The sequence below is a fragment of the Hipposideros armiger genome, unplaced genomic scaffold (assembly GCF_001890085.2).
Source record: "Hipposideros armiger isolate ML-2016 unplaced genomic scaffold, ASM189008v1 scaffold_1783, whole genome shotgun sequence".
NCBI classification, from domain to species: Eukaryota; Metazoa; Chordata; class Mammalia; order Chiroptera; family Hipposideridae; genus Hipposideros; species Hipposideros armiger.
In genome coordinates, this window is record NW_017733133.1 from 4751 (window position 1) to 17739 (window position 12989).

General features: G+C 47.1%; 1 protein-coding gene across 1 annotated transcript; it reads right to left on the reverse strand.

Moving 5' to 3' along the window:
* Positions 1-3330: 3330 nt before the first annotated feature.
* LOC109378174 (ubiquitin-conjugating enzyme E2 N-like) lies at positions 3331-3965 on the reverse strand. The gene has a single exon (XM_019634636.1). The coding sequence runs from the start codon at positions 3943-3945 to the stop codon at positions 3487-3489; it is 459 nt and encodes a 152-aa protein (XP_019490181.1). The 5' UTR covers positions 3946-3965; the 3' UTR covers positions 3331-3486.
* Between the last annotated feature and the right edge of the window lie 9024 nt (positions 3966-12989).

The window sequence follows — 12989 nt, forward strand, 5'->3', positions numbered from 1 at the left end:
GCAGAGTCAAATCAATAAATAAGGGTATATCTGGTCATGGTCTTTGAATAGCGTTACAGGTGTGGCAGTGAGCCCTAGACAAAGGCTTTCCCAAACCATGTGGTCACTGAGGATTTTGCGTGGGCTTCAGACAAAGACATTCCTGAACTGTATGGTCAGCAAGACTTCTGCGTTTAACATTTCCAAATTCCTACCTCACCTGAGAGCCAGTCAGGAACTGGCACAATGGCCACATGTACTAATAAGGAACCCGGAAACCTCAGAGTATGTAATCCCGAGTCCCGCCCAGGTCGAGGCTCAGCCTCTGGATGTGAATCTGCTGAGCCAGTGCCAGCATTAGTAAAAGTTGCTTCCCACGCCTTGGTGTCCTGTCTCTTTGTCTGGGTTCCCCGCAACACAGGGAGCAGTGGAGTCTCAGTGTCTCACTGTTGGTTGACACATTTTGGAGCAGAGCCCAAACGAATGGGGAGCCCACCTCCTCCTGCCACCATTATAGGCAGAGAGGGAGAGAGGAAGCACAGTCTCTCAGAACAGGGCCATGGACCCCCCTTCCAATTGTGTTGTTGACCAATTCCATGCTCTCTTTTTCTTTCTGACTCTAAGGTTGACCCATTCTAAGCATATACGGAGGTATTGATTGAACTTCCCCATGGGTTTACATCACTGTGTAAATAGAACTACCCTTATCCAGACTATGAGTTGGGCCCCGTGATGGTGAGAGCAGCTTTGTTCCCAGAGATGGATCCAAAGAAGCGATCAGAGACCCCAGAGAAGCGGCTGTTCGTGTTATAGATAAGCCTGAGGGGAGCCAGGCATGGTGTCTGTTGGTACCACCTGGGATAGACGCTGGTAGACGCTGACCCAGAGCTAAGGCCACAGGTAAGTGACTGTCCCTCCTGGACACACTGACAGTGATGGCTAGTTTGAGAATCCACTCCTAAATCTGATAGGAGAGATACAGGTATTATGGGAGACACAGGAACTCTGAGACCCTGTATGTGTGTACCCACCAAGGATGTGGAAACCCTTTTTCTCACCTGAGCCATAAGCAAGGAGACGAAGCAGTAGCACCATCCAGGCCATGGTGGTGAGACTCACAGGACACTGTCTCCTCAGGTTCCTGAGCTGGAGTGTGGTGTCCTTGGGCCTTTTAATGCCTCCCAGACCCATAAAGAGGAGAAGGTGCTTCATGCAAATTAGCTTCCTCTCTCTTCTTACCCCAGGGCCACCCTGATGTCTCCTGGGGAAGGTCTTGAAAGAGGCAGATGCTGGGACCTCAACTCAACCAATGACTTGTGACAAGAGGGGCTGAGGTCTTTCACCAAATCAGCTCCCTCGTGTCCCTGGTGACCTCAGACATAAATATCTTTTCTGGAAACGTGAGGACAAAATGATGAAATGGGTGTGTCCTCCACCTCCTGGCCCCAGCTCTGTAGTTCATTGCAAATCTAACCCTCTCCCTGGGAACATTACTTTCTTCCTCAGTGAAATCTCTTCTTGTCTTTTTCTAAGGCGCTTAGCAGTCACTCCTCCCTTCAACAGTGAGTACTCTGAGAAATCAGAGCTCCTGTCTGGAGTGTGGAGGGACAGAGGTCTTACCCTGACTCAGTGCTAGACCCTGTCCCAGTAGCCAGGCAGGGATGACAAATCTCCTTTGCTCTAAGAAACCAAGTATTATGTGGATTAACTTCAAACTAAATGGGCTTTGTGGACAAACGGTCACAGTGTCACTATAAAATTATTAGATTCCTCACAACATCAGATATAAGAAAATAGGAATGCATATCTGATTATGAGTAATGAAAACAACACCGTGTACAAACGAGTTGGTGTGAACATCGTAGAACATTCTAAAACCCCCTTTCCCTTTACAGTCTGATGTGGAGCAGAAGGAATGGGAAGGGTGGAGAATGGACTTGGGATGGAAGGGGACTAGTAGGAGGGTAAAAATTTTCCAGCAATTGGTGACAATGAGACACTCAATTTGGTCATCAAAGTGTGAAATAAAAGCATGACTTACAGTCTTCATTTTGGAATCATTAGTAAATTGTTTAGTAAAACTTGCGTGATTATGTCCTTTGCTGTTCACATGTGTTTGAGAGCTGCAATTCATATTATGGAAAAATATCCATATTAAATTATTTTTCTATTATACAAGCATGTAATCTGATAGTGTAGAAAATATAGGTAATTTCATATCTACCAAATTTTGAGATGAGAAGTATTAACACACAAGAAAAATGATTAGAAAGCTGAAAATGCAAACCATCAGTTTCCATAAGTCACTATAAAATGTTAAAATAAATAAGAAATAAAAGGTGAATAAGACATAACAACTGACATGATGACAGGTAAAGGGCCAGTGCACTTAGTACACGTCTCCTTGGGAATACACTGGGAGTCATATTAGCAGCAGGATCCCTGAGGTTTACCACTGGACAGACTGTCTCAGGCATTGTCCAGGCAACACTGGTCTCATTAGTCTTTCCCATGGGGCAAATCTGGGTGTTTTCTTAGTTTCCATTTCTCTGCTGAAATTTCTACCTCTTCCTTCATTGAAAGGACATTTACCCGAAGACCTTGCAGTGAGTTTTTCATTCAGTTGAAGAAAAATTGTATATTAAGCTCATAGGGTATTTCAACCCAGAAACTCGTTATATCCATGTAAGTTTCATGTAATTTCCTCACAATGTTCTGTACTTTTTAGTGTACATGGCTTTCATTTTTTCTCAGATTTATCCTTAAATATTTCACGTTGATATTTTTATAAATAGTATTTTTTTTTAGAATAACAAAAAAAATATTTTACTAAAACAAGATTTACAGAAGTTTCCAGACAAGCCATACAAAATGGTCACAAGCTTTTTCTTGAAGGGAGAATTCTACACTTGACAGCAAAGTCACAATGTTATCAGTGAGGGCTGTGATGTTTGTTTAATGTTCCCATTTTGGTTCAAACAATGAAGCTTGTCCATCTACAGCGTCTAAATAAAGTTAGACTTGGCTAGAGAGCATATTCTAAAGAACTGGTTAGTTGCTTTTAACCATTGCAATTAGATCGCCATAAAAGGGGGGGAGAGGAAGGAGCCCATAAAGTTAAAATAAAACTACCTCCCCCCTCAAAAAAACAAAACAAAAACAAAGAAAAACACCCACACCCCTGCAGCTAACCCTGACAACTACCTTCATTCACAGTGCTTTATACTTAAACCATGATGAGGGAAATGAATAAAAGCAGAGAGGGGCCACTGCTTTTAAACGTTTCGCAACAATCCCGATGATACTTCTAGCCTCTGCTCATGCTTTACAATAGTGAATCAGGACAAGACATAGATTTGCTAATGTGCATTTAATCACCAAAGGACTGAAGATGTCTGGGCTTTTATTCTGTAATGTTTCTAAGACTGTGTCCATTAAATGCAAACAAAAAAAGGAAGAAGTCTTGGCAGAACAGGAGAAATGATGCACACTGATGATCAGATCGATTTAAATATTATTCATGGCATATAGCCTAGTCCATGCTCTAGCTGTTTCTATGGCTTGGGCTTCGTTGGTCTTCCACTGCTCCGCTACGTCATTTGCTAACGGGTCGTCTGGGTTGGGAGCACTTAACAAAGCCTGGATCGATAGCAGGACTGTGCGGATCTGCAGTGCTGGGGACCACTTATCTTTCAAAATATCTAAACATATTCTTCCCAACTTGTCTACATTAGGATGATAAATTTTGGTCATGAAACGTACTTTAGGGGCTGCCATTGGGTATTCTTCTGGAAGGAATAGTTCAAGTTTAAAAGTCCCTCCCTCAAAGGGGGAATCCTGGGGGCCAGCAATGACCACATGAAAATAACAGGCGTTGCTCTCCTCTGGTTCTGCTTTGATGCCGGGAACTGGTTCTGCCAGCAAACGCTGAGTTTCCTTGATCATCCTGCGGGGCAGCCCGGCCATCTTGTCAGATACCAAGTTCGGCCTCTAAATAGTATTGTTTTTATTTTTACATTTTGATTCCTCACTGCTAGTATATAAAATACATTTCATTTCAGACTATTGGTTTGTATCACAAAACTCAGAATAGAACCCTCATATCAGAAGCTTATCTTACTCCTCTACCCTGAGCTGGACATGGCCTGACTCAACCTGATTTGACTTCCTCAAATGTCGACATTGGGAGATTTTTTTTATCTCTGAGCAGGGAATATCTGCCTATGAAAACATGAGCACAGTGAGAATACATGAGCAATAAATCAATCGAAAAGTTGAAATGAAGACAAGGATGTGACATGGTCAGAACTAGTGGCCCAGGAAAAGCAGGTGCCGGGTGAAGTCAGACCACACGCTGAGCCTGAGTTGGTTAGGGCCCAAAGCAGGGTAACAGCACCAGGCCTGGAGAACAGAGAGGAGGTTTCTGTCTCATTTCATTGTGTGTCTACAACACTGTGTGACTGTTAGAGTTGCCATCCCATGTCTCACAGTAATAGTCAGCCTTGTCCTCAGGCTGGAGCCCAGAGATTAGCAGAAGCCCTGCATTGGCCAAGGTGTCTTTGGATCCAGAGAAGTGGCTGGGGAACCCAGATTTCTGGTGCTTATTGAGTCTGTATTATATCTCAGGAGAAACCGGGGAGGGCCCCCTGGCTTCTGCTGGAACCAATATATGATTTTACCACTAACACTTATGCCACTGTCCTAGGTGCAGATGAGTCTGGCTGTTGATCCCAGAGATGCAGAGAGGGAGGGCGGCTGAGTCAGTACAGGCTGGGAGAGGGAACCTGAAAACAGAGATACATCTTCAGTGAACAGAACAGAGGGGTCAGGGTGCAGCTACCCTGGGTCTCTGAGGCCTGTCCCCACCTGTGCAGTGAGAGTGGAGCACGAGGAGGACCAGGATCCAGGCCATGGTGCACACAGCCCCTTCTTAGGCCACAGAGCTGGTACTGGGCTGCTCAGGCTGCACTTATCCCCTTCCAGCTGGCCTCATACAGGAGGGGTTGCTCTTGCAAATGTGTCGCCACCTCCTGCCTTTCTCCCAAGTGCACTGACAGGGTCTGGGGCACTTGCACAGGGAGGCAGCCTGATGCCCTAGTGTCCCTTACGGATGGGGCTCTGAGAAAGCAGCTGCTGGGACCATACACAGGTCCACATGGAGGGGCCTTGGCCAGGCCTCAAGAGTACATGCCTGCCCAGTCCCAACAAGAAGCAATGGGTCCAGTCCTGGGGCCTTCTGTCAGTGGAGGCCTGCCTGGCTGGGAGCGCCTGTCCTGCAGAAAACCCCCATAATGGTCTGGTCGCGCCACCTGCTGGTCATGAGGTGAACCCCCTCCTCTCAAGAGGCTTCAATATCTGACTTTCCCGTTTCCTTGACCTCTGTGTGTCTCACACCTGAGAATCATCCCTGCAGGGAACTATGCAGGTGCGGTCCTGGTGTGACTGTCACTGATTAGGGCCTTGATGGTGGGCAGCCGTGCAGAGAGGGGCACACATGAACTCTGGCCCAGGAGAGCATGGGAACCACTGTGAAGCTGAGGACACAATACAGGGAACTGAGATCACAGTGGATCTGTCCCCTCGGGGGACTCAGAGGAGGGGGCTTGCTCTGGGTGCTGAGTGTGAACAGGAGCTCACTGGGGACACAGAGCACCACAGAGGAGGACGTAGAAGGTGCAGCATGCCTGCCTCCCAGAGCAGGGCAGAGAGGACCCTGAACAACCATGAGGCTGCTGCGAGTATGTGGAAGGATCAGGGCCTGGGTGTCCAGCAGGGACCCCTGTGGGGCCAACCTGCAACTTCACCCACATGTGCTGGCTCATTTTAAACCCCAGCTGTGCCTTTGTCAGTGCAGCACCTTAGAGATTTAGCTCCACGGGAAGTTCTAGGTCAGAGTTTGGAACAGAACTTGGGACAGAGAGACCTGGCAAGGGGACATTCTGGTTGGCTGTAAGAAAATGACAGGGAAGGGGTAAAATGGCACATGTCCAAGAGGTGGAACAAAGGGAGGTAACCAACTGAACTAGATTGCCATTTAAAACTCAGACATCTTGGTCCGGCTGAGTGGCGCGTTGGTTAAGAGCTGGCTTGGGATGCCAGAGGGCCCCGGTTCAGATCCCATATATGAGGGCCAGTGACACTGCCCTCTACAGCTAAGATGGTGAAAAACAGCTCAACCTGGAGCTGGGCTGCCATGAGTCGCCGGTGACGGCATAAGCCGCAGTCCCCTGCTGCAGTGGGTTGTCATAAGCTACCGTGTGTAGCCAGCAACCAGCATGAGCGTCCAGTAGCCGCTGTGAGTGGCCGTCCAGAAGCTGGTGACTGATCTGCCTCGCCCAGGAAGACTGCAATGATGGTGCCAACTTGGGCCAGTGAAGCGACGTCCTCCACAACTAGACCGAAAACAAAAGGACAGCAACTTGTCTGTTCCCCTTCCCCCGATTCCCCAGCGCTGTTCCCCTCCCCCAATTCCCCAATAAAATTTTTTTAAAAACTCAGACGTCTTACAATTTTCCAATAAAATAACTAATGTCAAAGCTAGTTTCTTACTTGGCATCGAAAATCAATCCAATCCACCACACCTTTTATTTTCCTAGACTAGACGATGACTCTCTGATGCTGCAAACTTTTATTCTAAAATTTCCCATAGGATCTAAGCATCTACACAAATGAGCACAAAACCCTAAAACTGTTCCCTCCAGAATCCCACTGACTCAGTTCTTGTTATAATAGCAGCTCTCTGATGTCCTACAGAAGATGAGACTATAATTTGTCATTATAATTACCCATTTCAGTTTGTAATATGCTGCCTATGTTATAATTCCAGCAGATACATTATTCTACCATCCCGAAGGTCAGCTGATCCAGCCTGATACCTGCTGTGGGACCAGCCCCTGTTGCTGAGGCTTGGGCTCTCCATTGCTTTGCCTTTGTCAGGACATGGTGGCTATAATTGCCCATTGGCCTTAACAATAAAGCACAGAGACATCATGGCACCCAGGGATGTGTCTGCTTCTTCCAGGGGCTGCCAGCCTCTGTCATCAGCCCCACCTCACACTGTGCCCTTGGACTCCATGACCTCAGTCCATCCTAAATCATCTTTCCCAATGACCATGAGACTCCTCCCTCTGTGAAGTCCATTCGAGGGGGCCTCATGAACCCCAGGGGATTTCCTAGCTCTGTACACTCCCTGGTCCTAGCATCTTGATACCTGAATCTTGTGATGCAGGATTCCTAGGCAGGCCCTTCCATCATGTGCTGAGGGTCACGAGGTCTCCCTGTCTTACACGGCATCTGCTCTCCTGGTCTCTACTTTCCATTTCCTGCCTGGTACCCTGAACAGGTCACTTCCCTGGGGATCTGCCTGGAACCCACCTGCACAGAGTCACCTCAGTGCAATTGCCACAGGTCTCCTCTCAAACAGCCTCTAACACCAGTTGGGGTAAGGGTAGCACATATGCTAGGAAAGACCCAGAGAAGAGTGACAACAAGGCACCCAGAGCTCTCATCCCACATGTAGGTAAAGTGTATCCCACCAGGCAGCCTCGGCCTCCCATTGACCCCATCAGAAGCAGTGAGAGAACAGGCTGACAGACATGTCCAGTCTCTGCTCCTGAGCTGCACAGGGACAGAGAGAGGCAGGGTGTCTCTGATCCCGTTCAGCCCCAGGGGGGAGGAGCTCTGCATTCTGGCTGTGCCTCCTCCCCATTCCTCTCCTGAGTGTGACATGGGGGGGAGGGGCAGGCCAGGAGAACCAGGGAGATGGCAGGTGTTAGGATGGAGATATGAATCTTACTTTTTACCACTTTGTGCTGAACATAAAGTCTTCTACAAGAGGGTTGGGAGCAGCTGAGAGTAACAAGAGAACAGGATTTCTCTGGGAGGATGGTCAGAGGGGCTGGGCTGACCAGGCTGCGCTCAGGAGCTGGTCTGTGCCTTGGACCCAGGCCTTTCTAAGTCTCCTTCACTTCCTGGCCTCTGCAAACCTCAAGCAGCTTTCTTTTCCCTCTGCTATCTTCTGGATGGTTCTCCTGGACCAAGTCTCAGGATGTGGATCAGATTTAATAGTTGACTTCCTTTCTCCTTTCTCAAGGGAAACACTGGAAATGCACTTAAGATTCTTTTTGGTTCCAGATCTTCCTTCTCCCTCAGCATGTGGTCCAAAGCCATCATAGTCTCCTGTCCAGGCTCACAGGGGTGCTCACTGACCTTGGGTGGAGGACAGGTGACTTTCCCTCCTCCAGAGACCTCAGCTGTGCTGATCCCTGTCTGTTCCTGCACCAGGTCAGCCTGCTGGAACTTGTGACTGACTCATGACCCAGGAATGTCACAGGAGGACCCACTGAGATGACTTTTTATAAAAAACTAATCTATAGTGCCTGAAAGAAGATGCTTGGGGCCAGGATGGGTGGGATTTGACCAAAAGTGAACAAGGAAAGGGGATGGGTGATAATGAAGTGCTATGTCTTAATTGTGGGGTTGATTAAAAGATTTTATGTATTAGCCAGCACTTACCAAACTGTACATAACACAGATGTGTGTTGGTTTTATAAAATCCATGTAAAAAAGATTGATTAAAAACCTCCATGATGATGCCATTCTGAAGATGACACTACAATCTCTATATACTTTTAAAAGTTTGTGTTTCTTAAAAAGAGGATATTGATGGAAATTGCAGTTAAAAATATGGATGGAAAAACAATGGGAACATAACACCTTCAATTCTTGGCTGAATACAATGTATAAACTTGTTTTTCTGAAATGGCTTGATTTTTTTTAATCATGAGTTTTTGAATTTTGTATCATGGATCTGGTCCTGCCCTGTGAAACTACACGAGGGGACTCTTCATAGAAACGTGGAGCCATCTTAGTGATGGGAACACCAAACACAGACACGGCACACAGGACACAGTGATGTTTGGTCAGGCATTTCTCTGGGTGGGCACAGTTACAGCCTTACACTTGTGTCCAGCATTTTCAGGAGAGATAAATTAATTGTTCACTCTGCCACCCAGTGACTAGAGGAATATATTTCTATTACCCAAGGTCAACTGGACCTCAAAGTTTCTGTCAAATCTGAGTCGTGAAGAGGTGGAGATAAAAGGGGACTGTGTCTCCGAGGTCAGAGCCCTGAGGCCCTGGGGTGAGACAGAAGACTTCAGCAGAGGTCCAGCCTGGCTGGAAGTGTGACAGATGGTGACTGAATGAATAACAGCCAAGACTTGAGAGAACAAGTGAGGATGTATCTCATGTCCCCATGGACTGTGATCACCGCATAAGCAGCACTGAGGCTGCTGTCGCAAAATAAGTGCAACAATCAGCCTCATGTGCTGCCTGGAGCCAGACATGGTCAGGGGGCTGAGCTGCTGACAGAGAGGAGACACATCCTGGAATCCTGAGCATCAACTCATCCCAGTAGAGCAGGTGTTCAGGGCATTTCCTGGCTGCCCTGATAAATTAATATTGGGAGAGGTATCAGGTCTTCATCCTACTGAGGGTGTCTAAAGGGGAATATAAATCTCTTAAAAGATAAAGTAGTATCTGTTTCTCAGTCAGCGCTTCAGAATTTACAATGGCAGTGTGCTTGGCCATGTCAGACACTGAGGTGCAGCCGGCTCCCAACAGTCTCCCCAACAGGTGTGTCCAAAGAAGTTCCTCAAAAACAGAGGCTCAGAGCAAAGTTCTGTGGACCCAGGGGTTTTTGTCTCACTTCCTCATTATCTATGTTACTGTGAGTAACTAAATCTGCTCCCAATGCCATGACCTAGAGCACAGTAATAGTCAGCCTCATCCTCAGGCTGGAGCCCAGAGATGAGCAGAAGCCCTGCATTGGCCGAGGTATCTTTGGATCCAGAGAAGCGACTGGGGTCCCTGGAGCCCTGGTGCTTATCTGAGTCTGATTTAAATGTCAGGAGATACCAGGGAGGGCTTCCAGGCTTCTGCTGGTACCAGAATATGTGGTAGCCCCCAACACTGTGGCCACTGCTCAGTGTGCAGGTGAGTCTGGCTGATGTTCCCAGAGATGCAGAGAGGGAGGGCGGCTGAGTCAGCACAAGCTGGGAGAGGGAACCTGCAAACACAGACATAATGAGAGATGGGGCAGAGACCAGCATGAAATTTCTCAGGGCTGAGATAGAGGGGCTTCCACAGGCTGGGAACTGACACCCTGGAAAATCAAGCCCTGTTCCTATCTGTGCAGTGAGAGAGGAGCAGGAGGAGGACAGGAGTCCAGGCCATGGTGTACCCAGTCCCTGAGCCCACAGTGGGGCTGGGCTGCCCCAGGCCTCCTTTTCTTCTCCACCCTCTGCCAGAGGAGGGGCTGTCCATGCAAATGTGTGTTCATCCAGTGATAGCCCAGACCCTCCCTGAGCCCTGGTGCTAGAGTTCAAGTCACACCTCAGACTGAGGAGGATGGAGTTTGGCTTCATCTCCAGGGGGATCCTGGAGACAGCACAAAGGTCTCTGCTCAGGGGCCTCTGCCAGGCCAGAGAGGACACAGCTGCTGAGTCCCCATTAGGGAGAACAGGGCACGGACCCCTCTCAGGTCCAGGCTCCTTTGAGTGAATGGTCCTTCACTGAACAGTTGCTTAGGGACCACAGAGCAGTTCCACAGTGCCCCCTGCTGGTCACAGGGCACACACCTCCACATGGCCTAAAAAAGCCCTGAGAGCTCAGCTGCTTTGTGCACCAGGTCACTGTCTCTATTCACACACCCATGTGGCCTGGTGCTCAAATACGTACTGTGATTCCCACAGTGCTGCCCATGATTACTGTAGAGTTTTTAACTTTCATAAGGGGTCTTGTTCCATGGGATTTGGAAACATGCACACAAATGACAAATTAAGGTGTTGGCACCCACAGAGCAGATACTACAAAAATCAAATACTTCCATTGGTATACAATTTGGAGTTTACATTTTTAGTGTTACCAAACTCATGTGCATTAAAGCAATGGTTTCCAATAACTCCCACTGAAATTGGCGTGTTCTAATTTCTTCTTTTTTTTTTCTCTTCTTTTTACTTTTTTTTCTTTTTTATGCTGATTCGATTACCTAACTAATTGACATAGTCAAGAAGGAGCAATGCATCTTAATGCTTCCTTATTACATATTACAGAAGGAAATGGAACTGACAGGCACATAACGTCTCAGAGAATCACTTATTGGCTGCCATCACCCACTTCTTCCAGAGCAGAACTATCTTCTGTATCAATACAAACCTCATAAGCCCATTATTCTTTTTTCACAAGTTTTCCCAGTAGGCAAATATAAATGAACAGACAAACCAATCAATCGCCAGTCTTCAGTAGCTTTAATTTCAGCAGCAGAAACACACAGTGAACAGAGTCACAGTGAGCAGAGTCACAGTAACACAGACATGCCCTCTCTTGGATGACGACTTCAACTTCTTACTCACCCTGAGGATCTGGAGCCACTCCTGATGGCTGAGAGCCCTTCTCCTCTCACAGGATGTGGACACTGGATGTTCCCCCTGCTCTGTCCACAGCCTCCCCTCTGACTGCACACTTACCTGCTCCATTTCAGCTGCCCGGGAGCAGGTGCCCGCCCTGCTCACCTGGCCATGCAGAGTCCCTCAGTTTCCATTCCCTACCAGCTTGCCCTAACTTTACATCACTCCTCACACCATAATCAGAGACATATTTCAGATACAGGGACCTGATAAAGGCATCTCTGTGCTTTAAAACCTCCCTTAGATTTCCTCTGTCAATATGAAGTAAAACATTAAGCACTCCATTCAAGGTATCTCTGGGTGTGGTCATCGTTTCTTCCCAGCCTCCTGCCTCACCTCTCTCCATGGAGACTGTACAAGAGCACAAGCCGGTCCCACTTGTAAAGAGACACTAACCTGGACCACACTGTCCCTTTCCCTTTGACCCTCCTGCTCCTGATGCCTGACCCTCTGCCTTCAGGTCCAGGCTCACACATCACCTGCTGGAGAAGTCTGGCCATTGTGAGATAGTGGAACTTTGGTTTTCTTTGATATAATTTACAAAAAATTCTTAAAACTTGTAACTGACCACTTGTATGGTCATTTTCCTAAGAAAAATCGAACAGCAGCAATGCTGATCAAAAGATAAAAATATTATTCAAATCATATTTCCTTTCTGTCATATTGATTTACAGTCTCATGAAGAGTGATTGTAAACTATGTTATTACTTTATGTTTAAACATTTCATCTTTCCACTCAGGTTGCAGAGAGCATGATGCTTGCATGGTGACATAGACCCAGGACAGAGGCAGATACATGGATATTCCATAGCATTTGAATTCCAGATCTTCTTTAATTATGATAACCTTGAAAAATGTGACTTACTACAGAGCATGGAGGACTTTTCCTAATGACCATTTAATTTGAAAATTAGGATTAGAGAGAACATAGTCTTCCCTCTGGTTACATGGTTTTAAATAAAGCCCTCAGTTTCATCTGATTATGCCTCAGAATCAAACACTCAGACTGGAATTGCCAGCGAGCTCAAATCTCACTAATTATGTTATTCTCCAAATGCAATTGTTAGTGACACACAGATTTCTTCTATAAGACCCTCAATTCTTTGTCCAGAAATGATGGATGGCCAGTGTGGATATTAATTGTAACACACTCCTCTGTCACAGTACAAATAGTGGGTTTTCTATAACATTTGGACTTCCTCTGAGTGGTGAACGAGGCATCCAAGGTCTAGTCCTGCAGAGAGTGGAGCCTGAATCTGGCCTCTCACAAGCCCCACAGGCCCCTCCCTGTCACCTCACCAACCTCAGTCATTCCTGGTGGCACTTCTCAGCCTGGGGCCATAACAGTCATTCAGAGCAGAGTCACCTCCTTATGCACATGGAAGCAATGGAAGCGGGTGAAGTTCTGGTGACCACATGTGCACATGTGACCCTGTGCATCAGGTTCAAGGTCATGTATCTTTAGAGATATATTCAGGGTCTTGGGTTAGTGGGAAGCTCACAGATACTGAATAAGGATGGAAGACAGAGAGGAGCTGATGT

Coding starts and splice junctions, on each gene's coding strand:
- LOC109378174 (XM_019634636.1), bottom strand. CDS start 3,945: ATGGCCGGGCTGCCCCGCAGGATGATCAAGGAAACTCAGCGTTTGCTG.